This window comes from Muntiacus reevesi, chromosome 13 (genome assembly GCF_963930625.1).
Source record: "Muntiacus reevesi chromosome 13, mMunRee1.1, whole genome shotgun sequence".
NCBI lineage: Eukaryota > Metazoa > Chordata > Mammalia > Artiodactyla > Cervidae > Muntiacus > Muntiacus reevesi.
Genome location: NC_089261.1, coordinates 32,534,431 through 32,548,450, shown reverse-complemented (window position 1 = coordinate 32,548,450; position 14,020 = coordinate 32,534,431). Strand labels below are relative to the sequence as shown.

General features: G+C 51.3%; 1 protein-coding gene across 5 annotated transcripts in view; it reads right to left on the bottom strand.

Annotated features, from left to right (window-relative positions):
- Positions 1-14,020, bottom strand: part of FNIP2 (folliculin interacting protein 2) — a 123,928-nt gene that overhangs the window by 22,590 nt on the left and 87,318 nt on the right. For all 5 annotated transcript variants that reach the window (XM_065903842.1, XM_065903841.1, XM_065903844.1 and 2 more), the window contains 6 exons: positions 11,151-11,352; positions 10,793-10,881; positions 8,051-8,197; positions 7,766-7,935; positions 2,026-3,220; positions 1,181-1,337 (listed from right to left, as the gene is read on the bottom strand). In XM_065903842.1, the coding sequence (XP_065759914.1) occupies positions 1,181-1,337; positions 2,026-3,220; positions 7,766-7,935; positions 8,051-8,197; positions 10,793-10,881; positions 11,151-11,352 (1,960 nt within the window). The remainder of the gene's footprint in view (positions 1-1,180; positions 1,338-2,025; positions 3,221-7,765; positions 7,936-8,050; positions 8,198-10,792; positions 10,882-11,150; positions 11,353-14,020) is intronic.

Genomic DNA, 14,020 nt, shown 5'->3' with positions numbered 1-14,020 from the left:
TGCAGAGTACGACAGCACCGCTCCTCCCAGGGCTGGCCTGGGGAGGGTAGCGGCCAACCACAAAGCAGGGTGGGTCAGGAGCCCGGCGCCAGTCCCTGCACTGGGGGGGGCCCAGCCTCAGTCCCTCCCCCGACCACCCCCTTCCCCGTTCAGGGGGGTGAGTGCAGCTGCTTCACCATCAAACTTTTCTTCCCATTTCACACAAATACCTCTAGCCTACTTGGCCTGTGCCTGATGGAAGTCTAGTCTTTACAGAGGAGAGGCTCAAGGCCAAAGACTGCATGCACTGCCTTCTGTTCTAACTCTCGAAAAGTACTTGTTGGGCGAGGAGAAAGTAACCAGCCAAATTCCAATTTTCCTGATGCAAAGAGGACTTTTCCTACTGCCTAAGATACAATACGCTTCCAATACAAAGCAGCTATTTTTTTGCACGTCTGCCCAATAGCGGCTCAATTAAAAACAGGTCTGTCAAACTGACATGGTTTCCTCTACTGCTTAGTTCCTGTCACGCTGCAGATAGTGGAGAAGCAGTAAGAGGCAGCCACGAGGCAATTTCCCATAAGATGTGTTAATCTTTAGACAGTCATCCTCATACAGCCATCAAAGTGAACTTAATAACAAATCAGTTAAAATAAATTACTTTTAGGAACTTGTAAGGATCAGCTAAGAAGCAAAACACATGTGACATCTTTTTGGCCCTCCCTGGGATGCACAGAATTGCCACCATCTGTGCTGACTGTTCTGTCTACCCAGCCTGCCCCCCACCCCACCTCCCCCCTGCCTCCAGATTCACCCTATGCCCTTCCCTGTCCTGTGCAGAGGTGAGCTCTGCAGACCGCAGGCCTGGGTCTGCATCAACCATGACCTCCTCCCTCTGTGGCTTCAAGGTGGGCTTAGCCTAAAGGAGGCCCTGTAGGAGCTCAAAGGCTGGAGGAGTGAGATGTCGGGGGTCCCCCCACCCCATCGTGCTTCGACAGCCAGGCAGCCCCTCTTCTTTTCCCTGCTGCTGTGCCGCGTGACACTCACAGCCTCCAGCTCCGCACATCCCCAGATGCCTCCGTAGCCTTGCTGGTTCCCATAACCCTGGCTGCATCTGTAGCAACAATCCCATACCCCGCCTGGCTGCCCACTTCTTCACCCTCTGATCAGCAGCCCGAGGCTCCCAGCTGGGATCACTCACCTGGACAGTGTGGACCAGGTCGGCTGCTAGGCACTGCTTCAGCTTCTCATCGCTGCTGGTCCCGTGAAGCACCAAGTCCGGCATGTACGTGGGGCAGTATCCCGCCAGGAGGGAGCGGCCGAAGTTTCTCACATTGGGGTTGCTGATGCTCTGAGACCTAAAACAAGACCAGCCATCAGCATGCGCAATGCAAACGTGCTTCCTTCTTGCACTGCAGTGGGAACAAAGCCCCAGGGACATGGGTGAGAGAAACAGATCCAAGACGGTCACATAAGGAGTCCTCGGGGAAGCAGGTCACTGGTGCGGGAAGGGAAGGGAGTTAAAGGAAAAAGGAACTTTCCTAAAGAGGAAGAGCAGGAAAAATCAGATATTCTGGTGGCTGGTTGTGAGTCTGTTCTTGTGCCTCACAGACCTCATCCTCCAGGCACTGGGTCGGGAGAGAAGAAAAGCTGTGTGTGTGTGTGTGTTGTTGGGGGGAGGTGTCATTGGCAAAGTCTGGCTCCAGGAACTCACACACCTGCATGGGGGGGTGCCAGGACTGGGAAGGGACAAATCTCTAGTTACTGCTTTACAGACCAACTCATCTGCTGATGTTGTCTTAGGAAGAGGTGCTGTTTCCCAACCACCTGAAGCTGTCCTGACCAGACAGGCAGGGAAAAGCTGCTCGGGGGTTATAACCCACCACCACATCCACGTTCCGTCCTCCGAGGGCGGGCGTCCATGGCCACAGATCTTCCTGGAGGATGGCGAGATATGACATGCCTTGCTCCCCACCACCACTGCATCCCTCAGTGGCCAGAGAGGCAGCATCTGACCCAGCTCCCTCTGCCTGCCGCCGGCCTCACCTGGGCAGTGGCAGCTCCACCTCCAGCGACCCTTCACTCTGGTCACGGTCCGCATCAGGATCACTTCCAGGACAGAGGTCTGGCAGCGCCGCTGCACATGCGTCGTCATCACTGTCTCCGAGGGCACTGTCGGAGCTCTCGTTCCGGGGGAGGCCACCTTCCACCCTGAAGCTGGCATCGCCACCGGGCACAGGAGCGGTGCACCCGCTCATCGCGGGCGCGTCTGCGTCCTTGCACCCCAGACCACCCGGCCTCACCGGCGTGCCTGCGGGGTTGGCAGGTGCACAGGCGGCACGTGCACCCGGCGCCCCAGCAACCTCCGCGGCAGCTTCGGTCCTGACGTCTCTGGTCCCCTCTGATGCCCCAGGGGACCGGGAGCATGTCGGAGCGCGCTGGTCCCGGCCCTCCTGGGCTGGGTCGGCAGCCACACCAGGCCCGGCCGGGGGTCCCTGCGCCGGCTCTGGCTCCGCACACCTGCAGGCTTGCAGCCGCTCCCCCATTGCTTTGGTGCGACTTTCAAAGTCCGACTCCGGAGACACGGAGCTCCCGATGTGAAAGGTGACCTTTTCCCAGGGCGGCCTTTCCCGGAGACGTCCATCTGGGCATGGCCTGGCCGCTGACCGATCTGGCAGCTTCTTGGGCACCTCCCCTCCTGGCTCCACCCCGACGGCTGGAGGGCTCATCTTCAGCCCCGTGCCCACACCTGCACCACTGGGGAGCCTCGCAGAGCTGCCTCGAGGGGACTCCTTACTCTCCTCCTCCCCGCACGATGCACCCTGAGGTCTCCATGCGCCGTGGGCTGCCAGGCTCTTCTCCAGGGCCCCGCCTCCTTCTCCATCAAGTTGGGGACACAGGTCTCTGGGGTCAGCGTCCACCGGGACCCCAGCCAACCCCTCAGCCGTGGTCACGGGCAGGGTGGGCGGCAGGAGGGCAGGCTCGCTCCTCACCGTGACCACCACATACTCAGACTCCTCTACCTCCCCCCTCTCCAGGGCGGTGGTGATGCTGCTCCCGTGCAGCATCTGCTCGCCTTGCGCCGGGCCCCCACTCCACATCAGCTGGTTCTCCTGCAGCTCCGAGCACCGCACGAAGTAGGTTAGCACGTACAGGATGCGCTGCACCAAGTCCTTCTGCTTCCCCAGCACCACCGTTCGCGCCAGCCGCACCGGGGAGCCGATGGCCCCGTAGAGGTCGCCTAGGGGCCGAGGGGACACAAAGGCACGGTCACCCGGGTGAGCGCTGCCAGGCCGCATGCCAGCCCGAGCAGGAGAGACGCCGACGACGTGCTCCCTGACCAGACTCACTTCACTCCCCTGAGGCACAGAGGTTATTCCTAGAGTGACCTTCTTCTCAGTTCCCTCTAGGCTGGAATGTCTGCTGGGGAAGGCCAGTCAGGAGGAGCCCTGCTCTGGGGGTTCACGGGCAGCGTGGTGTATCCTGGGTGCAGCACTGGTGTTACTGGGTGCACTGCAGGGATATGCTGGGTACAGCACCGTGCGCACACTGGGTACGTATACAGTGCAGGTGTGTGCCGGGTGCAGGGCTGGTGTGTGATGGGTGCAGCGTGGGTGTGCATACTGGGTACAGCACGGTGCGCACACTGGGTATGTATACAGTGCAGTGTGTGCTGGGTGCAGCGTGGGTGTGCATACTGGGTACAGCGCCAGTGCGCACACTGGGTACGTATACAGTGCAGTGTGTGCTGGGTGCAGTGCTGGTGTATGGCAGGTGCAGCATGGGTGTGCATACTGGGTACGGCACCAGTGTGTACACTGGGTTCAGCGCTGCATGCAGTGCCATGCACACAGGCCCCTGTTTGTGGGCTAGGTCTTACCACACAGGCTAGTGGGCCAGGTGGCTCCCTTCTCCCCAAGGACGGCTAAAGCCAGAGCCCTTATTTGTGACCAAACCAAATCACTTATTTTGGAAACGAGAATGATGAGAACTTTTTTAGAAGAATTTGAGGACACTAAGCCTTGGGGTTACATCCAAATTCTGGGATCTCTGAGCAGAAGTGCAGTGAATCAATTCAAAATACTTAATGAAATGGTCTGCTCAGTGCACAGGAGCATCAAGTGGAATCAATTTGATTACCAAGAAAAAAATCACTCAGTCATGAATAATTAATCTGATTTTTTTCTCTTAGGTCATATGAAAATTCTACTGGAGGAAAATGTGCCATAAGTTATATCCTGACATGCTGATTAAAAACTGGCTAAAGGTAGAAGGCAAACCTTTGAGAACCAGCAGCATAGGCTTCTCATCACAGGTGTCTGTCCAGTGCCTGACCATTAAAATTACTGCATTTCATAAAATCTGAGTACTATACTTAGTAAGGTGTATCTCTGGTACTTTGATAATAATATGGACAATTACAACAAAAAACCAACACTTTCTGACTGCAGGCACAGCGTTGAGCGTTTCATGTAGATTTACCTCCCTTACATCTCTGCAGGAGCAACCCTGAGTTAGAAACCACTGTGGGAATAACCAGAATGCTGGAATAAATCAAAATGTGGAAGGACCCTAAGTAAAGGAGAGGAGATACGTGGTGACAGTTATAGGTAAGAACTCAGGAATCTGGACTCCATCTAGAGGGACAGGGGGAGACATTTCTTAGATAAGATTAATCATACAGCTAAGATTAAGACTCAGGAGGAAATGATAGGACCCATCAGAGGTGGGTCTTCTCCCCTTGAGAGGATTCCTAGGGTAAGACTCTGAGAACACATAATGGGCAAGACACAAGTGTAACCACACGATCCCCTCTATAAAAAGAATAAGTTACAAACTAGTAGAACTTTACCTCGGAAGCTTCTGCACCTGACTGAGAAACCATGCAAGAATTGAAAATAACTCAGAACTGCAGTTGCTCTCTGGACAAGCACTTTTGATTGAGAAAACTTTCTAGACTAAGAGCATACTGCTACTTCCCGTGATCACGTCTGCGGTGACTGTGCAGTGTCACGGCCATGTCAGGGATTCACACGACACTACTGTTAACTCAGCCCGTGTTCATCAAGATGAGCAGGGATGCAGGCGGAGCGAGGTGGCCGGAGGGCCCATCCTGGCAAACTCTCAAATGGGCCTTGAAATCATTCAAGACAGACCTTCTCTGCGACTGAAGAACTGTGAATACAAGTACATTAGCACCAGGCATATTCCTGGCCATTTATATTTTCCTGTTTGCTGTGACTTGGTGAATGTTTAATAAAAATAACAATCACTGGAAATAAGTGTCTCCCTGTCAAAATAGTGCAGTCCTCGATGTTCTGTAATACTGGAAACCCAACCATCCCTTACCCTTGGCTTCACAAAGCTCTCCCCTGTGACTGTCCCCCAGGCTGCACCCCGTCCTCAGTCTGTCCACTGCAGGCCCTGCTGGATGGCTGGGGTGCTGGGGGGTACTTCTGAGAACAGACCATCTCCTTTGAAAGAGGATTGTGGGCCCAGAGGAAGGGACTCTACCTTGTTATACCGAACACAGGGAACTGATCTCAATTAAACTTCACATGGAAAGCACAGCTATGTAGAAATATATTTAGCTAGTTAAACGCACAACGCTTATCGGGCCCACTTCTGTCACCGCTGAATAACTACTTTTCTTCAAACCTGTTGTCCATAACCAGAACAGCAGTGCCTGGTCCTCCCTGGGAAGAACCCGACGACCCAGAAGGAGATAGGCTCCCGGCTCCTTCCTCTGTGCTGATGGGCTATAGTAAATCCATTCAGGACACCTGTAAATCCTTCAGTTAACTCATCTGCACCTAGGATCCCCCTAACGTGGGAAACGCACCCTCCTCCTCACACACTTCGTGACCCAGGGCGCAGGCAAAGACAACTTTTTCATTTGTAATATAGTGAGGATGCAGCAGCAGGTTGAGAATGAGAATATAATTAATTAGTATGTGCAGAAAGCACCTGAAATAGAGTGTGGCTCACAGCGACAGCTTTCATTTCATTACTACTAGAATATGATCTTTCCCAAGGCTGCTGTGCCTGTCCCCAGTCTGCAATTCTGGAAAATGCTGCCCTTTTAACTGTGCACCGAAGAAATGATGCTTCTGAACTGTGGTGCTGGAGAAGACTCTTGAGAGTCCCTTGGACTGCAAGGAGATCCAACCAGTCCATCCTAAAGGAGATCAGTCCTGAATATTCATTGGAAGGACTGATGCTGAAGCTGAAGCTCCAATACTTTGGCCATCTGATGCAAACAGCAAACTCACTGGAAAAGATCCTGATGCTGAGAAAGATTGAGGGTGAGAGAAGGAGACGACAGAGGATGAGATGGTTGGATGGCATCACCGATTCAATTGGCATGAATCTGAGCAAACTCCAGGAGAGAGTGAAGGACAAGGCAAGCCTGGTGTGCGGTCCACGGGGTCACAATGAGTCAGACATGACTTAGCGACTGAACAACAAGTGTGTCTTCTTTGAAAGCCCCCTCTACTCACTCCTCTATCTCCCGGGGTCCCTGCCATATTACCAGCTGCAGCAGCAGAATGGACAATAAGGCTACTTACAGATAAGCAGTGGAGTTCCCACGGCAGCTGTGAGTCATCATTTCCCATAGCACAGATGGAGAAGCAGAGGCACGGAGGTTAGGCCACTTGCCCAGGAGGCAGGGTTTTAGTCCAGCCATCTGGCCCTGACCCTCACCCTCCACTCTCTCTCTCTCTGTGCTGACCTCTGCCCACCCCACCAAACGAGTGCTCAGGACATTCTCAATACAACCTGCCTCCTCCACAGGCAACAGGTGTCCCAAGAGTGAGCTGCCTGTCATCCTAGCCCTGGGTCCAGCCGACGGACGGCATCCTGGGACAGAGCAGGTATGCAAGTCTGACTGGTCACTGCAGGCTCTGCTGGTGAGAGGCTCTGGCACCCACCTCTCCTGGTCTCACAAGTCCATGCTCCACCAGCTGCCACATGGCAAGCCAGGTCCCTGCACCAGGCCTGAGCGCGAAGGTCGGGGGAAGTAGCCCAAGGGGCAGTGGACAGAAAGACAAGGTCTCTGCCCTCAGCTCAAACTTACAAGGTAGTGGTGGAATCACAGTGTGTGCTTACTTGCTTTTTTCTCTGACTTTCCTCCTATCCAGTCCACCCTCTCTAGGGCAGTGGTGGTCCTCAACCAGGGGGTGTCCTGCCCTCTATGGGACACTCAGCAGTGTCTGGTGACATTTTTCATCATCACAACTTTGGAAGAGGGGTTTTCACTGGCAGCTGGTGAACAGAGGCCAGTGATGCTGCTAAACATCCAACCAGGGACTTCCCTGGTGGTCCAGTGGCTAAAACTCTGTGCTCCCAATGCAGGGGGCCTGGGTTCCATCTCTGGTTAGGGAATTAGATTTCACATGCTACAACTAAGACCTGGTGCAGCCAAATAAATAAATATTACACACAAAAAATCTGACCAGGCACAGACAGCCCCACTCCCCACAACCAACAAAAAGTTTGATGGTCCAAATGTCAGTGGTGCCAACATGGAGGAAGCCCACTGGAGGAGGGGCCGCGGCTGCCATGTGGGAGGACCCAGTGGGCCTGCACGGCTTTACAGACCAGAAGGCGGCTCTGGTGGGGCAAGGGTGCTGCTTTACAGGTAGATCTGTGGGCCAGTCTCCTGTTCCCTGCTGGCCCGTGACACCTGGGAACCGCTCGGTTGGATGGTAATATCAACCAAAAACGTTGCTGTTTCTGCAGCTCCACCCCACGCGGCCTCTGAGTGCTCCCATCAGGTACTGACCCAGCTGCGCCCAGAGAGGATTGTACGGGTGTGTCTTGGCCAGCATGTTGACCAGCTGAGAGGTGCGCTTCTCAGAGAAGGCTTTGATGGGTGGGTGGTCAACGGGCATGACGGTGGGTACCCAGGCCAGGTGGTAGGTTAGGACTGCAGTCAGCAGGGCAGCGAAAAACCTTGGAGAAATGGGAGAAAACGTAAGCGAGTGAGTCGACGCAGGAAGAGGCAGTCACCCACAGCACGTACACGGGCGAGGAACTGCCGTGCAACGCCCCAGGGGGTTGCCCTTACTGGTTCTTGTTGATCTGCTCTATCAGGAGCGTAAACTCCCTGAGGAAGCGCTGGCACAGCTGGGTCCTCTCCAAGGTGCTGGACATCATGGCCAGCCACACGGGCTCGGCGATCCTGGGCACGGAGTACAGGCTCCAGATCGTCCCTCTACAGAAGAGAAGGGGAGCACGGAACTGTCACAGGGGTCGTGGTGGACGACCCTCGCATAAAGGAACCCAGAAGAAAACAGTCATCTGGATCTATGTAGCCCCTAAGGCATTCAAAGCAGAATGTTACACAGGGGTTGGCTGCAGGGCAGGAACAGAGACACAGAGAGAACTGACCTGTGGGCACAGTGTGGGAAGGAGACTGGGGATGAACTGTGAAAGCGGCAGACATATATACACTACGGTGTGTGAGACAGACAGCCAGCGGGAATCTGCTGTATCGCACAGGGGGCTCAGCTTGGTGCTCCGTGATGGCCTGGGAGGCGGGATGGGGGGCGCGGGAGGAAGGCCAAGGAGGAGGGGACATCTGTGTATACTAATGGCTGAATCACGCTGTCATACAGCAGAAACTAACACAACTTTGAAAGGCAATTATACTCCAATTATAAAACGTTTTAAAAAGAAATCTAAAAATAAAATAATATGAAACGGGTTGGTAAACTAGGATACAATGTACAGGTCAAATCTGACCTTCATTATAAATAAAGCTTTACTGACACACGGCCATGCTCATCATTTCCCTATTATTTTCCCTTGCATTTACACAACAGCAAAACTGACCAGCCGCAGCAGAGACCCCTTTATAGGAAACGTATACTAAACACGGATGTAAAATACCCTTTACGATGCCTTGTGTCAGAATCCAGAGCAATTTTTACAGGAGAAAAAAATAAGGAACAAAGATCAAACATGCTAGACTGAAAATGTGACCAGAGGCAACGCAACTCTCCCAATTTCTCGTCAGTACTTTCCCGCACTCTATTCACTTCAGATGAAAAAGCTACAAAAATGTCTCTTCTTCACTATATTATTTACTAGATTCTTACATGGACTGACAGAATCAAATTCTTAGGACAGTAAGCTGTTAGGAAACTGATGAGTCTAGTCATATCACTTTACAGAGTAAGAAACCGAGGTGTAGAGGAGCTATGTTCCTTGCAGCAGACACACACTCCGATGAGGACGCCTGGTGCTGGGGGCTCTGCTCCAGCCCATGCGGCTCACAGGGGTCCTTCCAAGGAGCACACCGACTTAGCCTAGGCTTCCATTCCCCACCGAGAAACCGGCTTTAAGAAGCACTGCAACAGCCCTGCTTAGCCTGTTGACCATGAATCCCACCTGCACCCCAGAGCAGATCACCTCTCTGCCTCTGAGTCTAGGACACATCCCCTCTCCCCAGTGAATATACACGAGGCATATTCTGACCTCAGTTTGGGGCCATGTGCATCCAAGGAGCTAGGACACAAGGATCCTGCCTTGGCCCAAAGCAGAACATTTCTGAGCAGACAGGAGGGACAAGTTACAGCCACACGGACCTGGGGTTGACCTACTGAAACCAAGGCCTGCAAGCACTAACACACCATACTGTCAGCGGTTTGCTAAAGAACGAACAAGACCCGTCCACCCACAGTGAGGCCTCTGATCCTGCGCTTTCAGATCTGGACCTTTCGTTAAATAAGTGTGCAGACGTGCCAGTACAAGCCAGCCTGGAGCCTGCCACAGCAGCCCCAGGGTGCCTACACTGCAGGAGGTTCACTAGTCACCACACTGCCACCAAAACACACAGCTGTACATATTCCTCAAATGTCTGACTTGGTCTGAGCAACCCCAGATAATGAGTCATGTGGTATAGGAGTACTTTACACATAATTCAGGGGTCAGCAAAGACTGGAGACTTTGCTTCAAGCTGCATCTGAGTTCACCAGCCTTTACCTTAATCATCACAAAAAACCTTCTAACGTTCTAAGAATTGTAAACATTTTTGTCCTGCAGCTAGAGAGGAACAGTTGGATTCACTCATTAGCTCGTGACTGCTTCAGAGGGGGCTTCCACTCCCCACCCAAGAAGCCAGCCTTGAGGAGTGCTGTAACAACCCTGCTCAGCCTGGTGACCGTGAATGCCACCTGCCCCCAGAGCAGACCACATTTCTGCCTGACACGAGGGGCAAGACCTCTAGAAAACTGGTCTCCAGGATACAAAGGTCGTCAGTTAGGAACTCAGAGCAAAGATACACTAGGGTGATAATGTGACTTATGTTGCAAGGAGGACCCTCACGGGGAGGACGCCAGGTGTGCACAGGACAGTCCTGAAAAACTGGAGTGTAATGTCCCTGACACACACACTCTCCCCATTTGTGCTCTGGACAAATATCTGGACCGCAAGTTTCTGCATCTATAAAATGGGCTAAGAGTGCTTACTCTGAGGGCTTTTGTGAGATGACACGAGACATATGAACATCAGTTTTCTCCATTCATTCTGGTAGAAACAATCAGATCAAAGACTGTCCCTCAGTCAGTCGTGAAGATTACTTGGTGCTGGTGACTTAAACTTTTTGCCCCTTTGGGCCTTAGCTTCCAAGGAAGGAGCTGCTAAAATAACCAATAGTTATTTGGTTATTTGGTTATAAATAACCAGCCCTCAACTCGGAATCTGCCCCCAACTCTGAATTCTGAGTCATGGTCTCCACGCATGTGGAGGTTCAAGGGTGCTGCTCCACAATGTCCCTTGCTGGGTTCGCCAAACGTTGCCAGCTTACCTGAACTCCCCCAGAGCTTCCATCAGACGGCTGACATAGAACTGGACACGGAGACTCGACTCTGCTATCTTCCTGCAGGAAATCATGGCCTTTGGTGGAGAGAAAAGAAGCCGCTTTACGCTGAGACGACATTCCTTCACAATCACCTACCAGGCTTTATTCATGAGACAAGGTTACAGCCCACATGGGAGGCAGTAATTCCCTTTCCCAGAGCAATGAGCACCTGCTGACTTGACATCGGTGTGCCTATGGCCCTGTCTACCACTGCTGCGCCAATCCACGCACCCCGGGAAAGTGATCCAGGACAGAGCCCGCCGCCCTTACAGCCCCGTGGGCCCATGCACTGTACTTTCAGTACCTTTTCAATGGCACTCTTCAGCCTGTTCATGTGAGATTCAAACAGGGGGAAATGGGAAAAAAAGAAGTCCTGGAAGTTCCTCTGTGCCTCTTCCTTCTCGCACAGTGAAAAGATAATGCTTATGGCAATCTTCTTCCTCCGGACTATGGCCGGGTTGGAACTGCAGGTTTCTTCGGCCAAGCTGAATGTCTCATCCATTGACCTGGAAGGAGAAGGGGTTTGACGAGCCGCCCTGCATCAGTGGACCACATCCCCTGCTAAGCTCCTCCTCCGTCAGATTCTATTGTGAAAATGAAAACCTCCACTTGATACTCAGCTTTATCCTAATATGAAAAGAAACTTCAGTGAGAACTGAAAGTAATTTTAAGTGCCCTCTTATTAGACTCTTAGTCCTTTTCCCTTGGACTGTGTTACATCAGACTGGTGGTATTTGGGAAGGGGTGTGAAACATCTGTTGGCTCAAAACACAGGCCCTCAGTTTTGGCTAATAGATACCAGTAGATAAGAATCTCTGAAAGGGAAGGTCCTCTGCAGCCCATTGTGTGACCAGGACATCGCGTTTGGACATTTACTAGTAGCCAAGGCTTGCTTTCCCAAGGTTACTAAAACTATTAGATGAAGCTACTCCTATAAATGCTGAGACTGAGTCACCCAACCTTGAACACTCTCCGGGAAACCCCCCAAGAAGAAACATCCCCCTTTCTTCTACTATAGTCAGCACCTGGACCAGCTTAACGTTGTGTGCAGACTCTGCCTCTAGGATGAGAGAAGCCAACAGACTGAAGATGCATTCAATTTGCTGTAAGGGGTGAACCTCACGAATACAGCCAATCCAGGTCTCTCCTTTATTCTGAAAAACCAGCATATGACCATGTAGCTGCTAACAGCAAGAGTGAAAGATTTTTTAAATTATTTTGTTTTTCTCTATAAAGACACCAAAACAAAGGATGTGCCTTCATGCTAAGTCGCTTCAGTTATGTCCAACTCTCTGCGACTCTATGGCCTGTAGCCAGCCAGGCTCCTCTGTCCATGGGATTCTCCAGGTGAGAATACTGGAGTGGGTAGCCATGCCCTGCTCCAGGGGATCTTCCCGACTCAGGGATCGAACCCACATCTGTCTGTCTCCTGCACTGGCAGGCGGGTTCTTTACCACTAGCGCCACCTTTAGGAAGTCCCGAAGCAAGTGACATCACACTGCAAATGAAAGCGCCTAGCCTGGCACAAGGTAGGTTTGCAGGAAATCTTTCTTATTGACCCCAGTGATCCGCTGTGTCTGTTGCTAAGCACAGGAGGACGCTGCCTCCTCCACGTCCTTTACTACAAACTACACCCCGATGGTCACGTCTGCTGGCAGAACGCAAGGCAACCAGCCTCATTCCCGGTCTTTAACTTGTTATTTAGTGCTCTACTCACAGTAGATTTCGAACATACCCACATTTTAAAAACATACACACATCAGAAATTTTATGGTCAGGAAAGCTATCTCATTTTTAAAGGAAAGGAGACAGGCATCGTGTTCAAATCTCAGAGGACCATGTCATTGGTGTGGCTCATAAATCTGTAAAAGACTTCACTCAAGACACGCCAGGGGAAGGACATGGTCTCCCAGTGCTCTTGTAAATGCTAAGCATTAAAATAAACCAGCAACCACTTTCTCTGAGAAACCCGTAGATCCTAATTATTTGTGTGGCAGAAAGAAACTGTTGAAGTGCTCTTACGATTTTCCTTGATTTCATACAATGCTCCCTCCTCTTTTCCACAGTACCTGTCCTATAACTTTGATTATCTGCACCAGTTTATTTGTCTTCTGTAGAGGAAATTCTGAGCTTATGTTACACCAATCCTTTCTTGCAACCCTTTCTTCTTTGTCGTCTCCTACTTCCCTCCTTTTTGCAAAAGTCAAAATGCCTACATCAGTCTGCATGTCTTGGTCAATGTGGTCTCTAATAAACAAACTGCAGTGATCATCGAGCCCTCTTCAGATGTCTGAGTCAGCTCCAGCTCCTCCCTGAAAACAGTAACCAACTCGTCAGCACAGCAGACGGTGCCACCTGCTGAATTTCTGAGAATCACCTGCAGCTCTAACAGCGTGTTGGCTCTCACTTGCTCCCTTGAACTCTAAAGCAGCTGAGTTTTGTTCAGTCTGTAGTAGTCTTGGATTGGCCATGCAAACTGGAATAAATCAGGCCATGTGGTATTTATAAATATACTTTTTTTAAGCCTGGGTTCATTTTTTTTAATTGGAGGGAAATGGCTTTACAATGTTGTATTGGTTTCTGCCATACGACAACTCGGATCAGTCATAATTATATAAATATCCCCTCCCTCTTCAGCTCCCTCCCTTTCTCATCCCAGCCCTTTAGGTAATCCCAGAGTGCAAGGCTAAGCTCCCTGTGTTACGCTATACAGCAGCTTTCCACTAGCTATTGTACACATGCTACTTTCTCAATTTGTCCTACCCACTCCTTCCCCTGCTACACTCACAAGTCTGTTCTCTACATCGTTATCTCCATTTCTTCCGGGTAAATAGGTTCATCAGTACTATTTTTCTATATTCCATATATATGTGTTAATATATGATATTTATGATATCTGTTTTTTCTTTCTGACTTGCTTCACTCTGTATAACAGGCTCTTGTTTCATCCACCTCACTACAACTGACTCACATTCCCTCCTTTTTACGGCTGAGTAATACTGTAAATACTGTGTGGATCACAATAAACTATGGAAAATTCTTCAAGAGATGGGAATACCAGACCATCTGACCTGCCTCTTGAGAAACCTGTATGCAGGTCAGGAAGCAACAGTTAGAACTGGACATGGAACAACAGACTGGTTCCAAATAGGAAAAGGAGTATGTCAAGGCTGT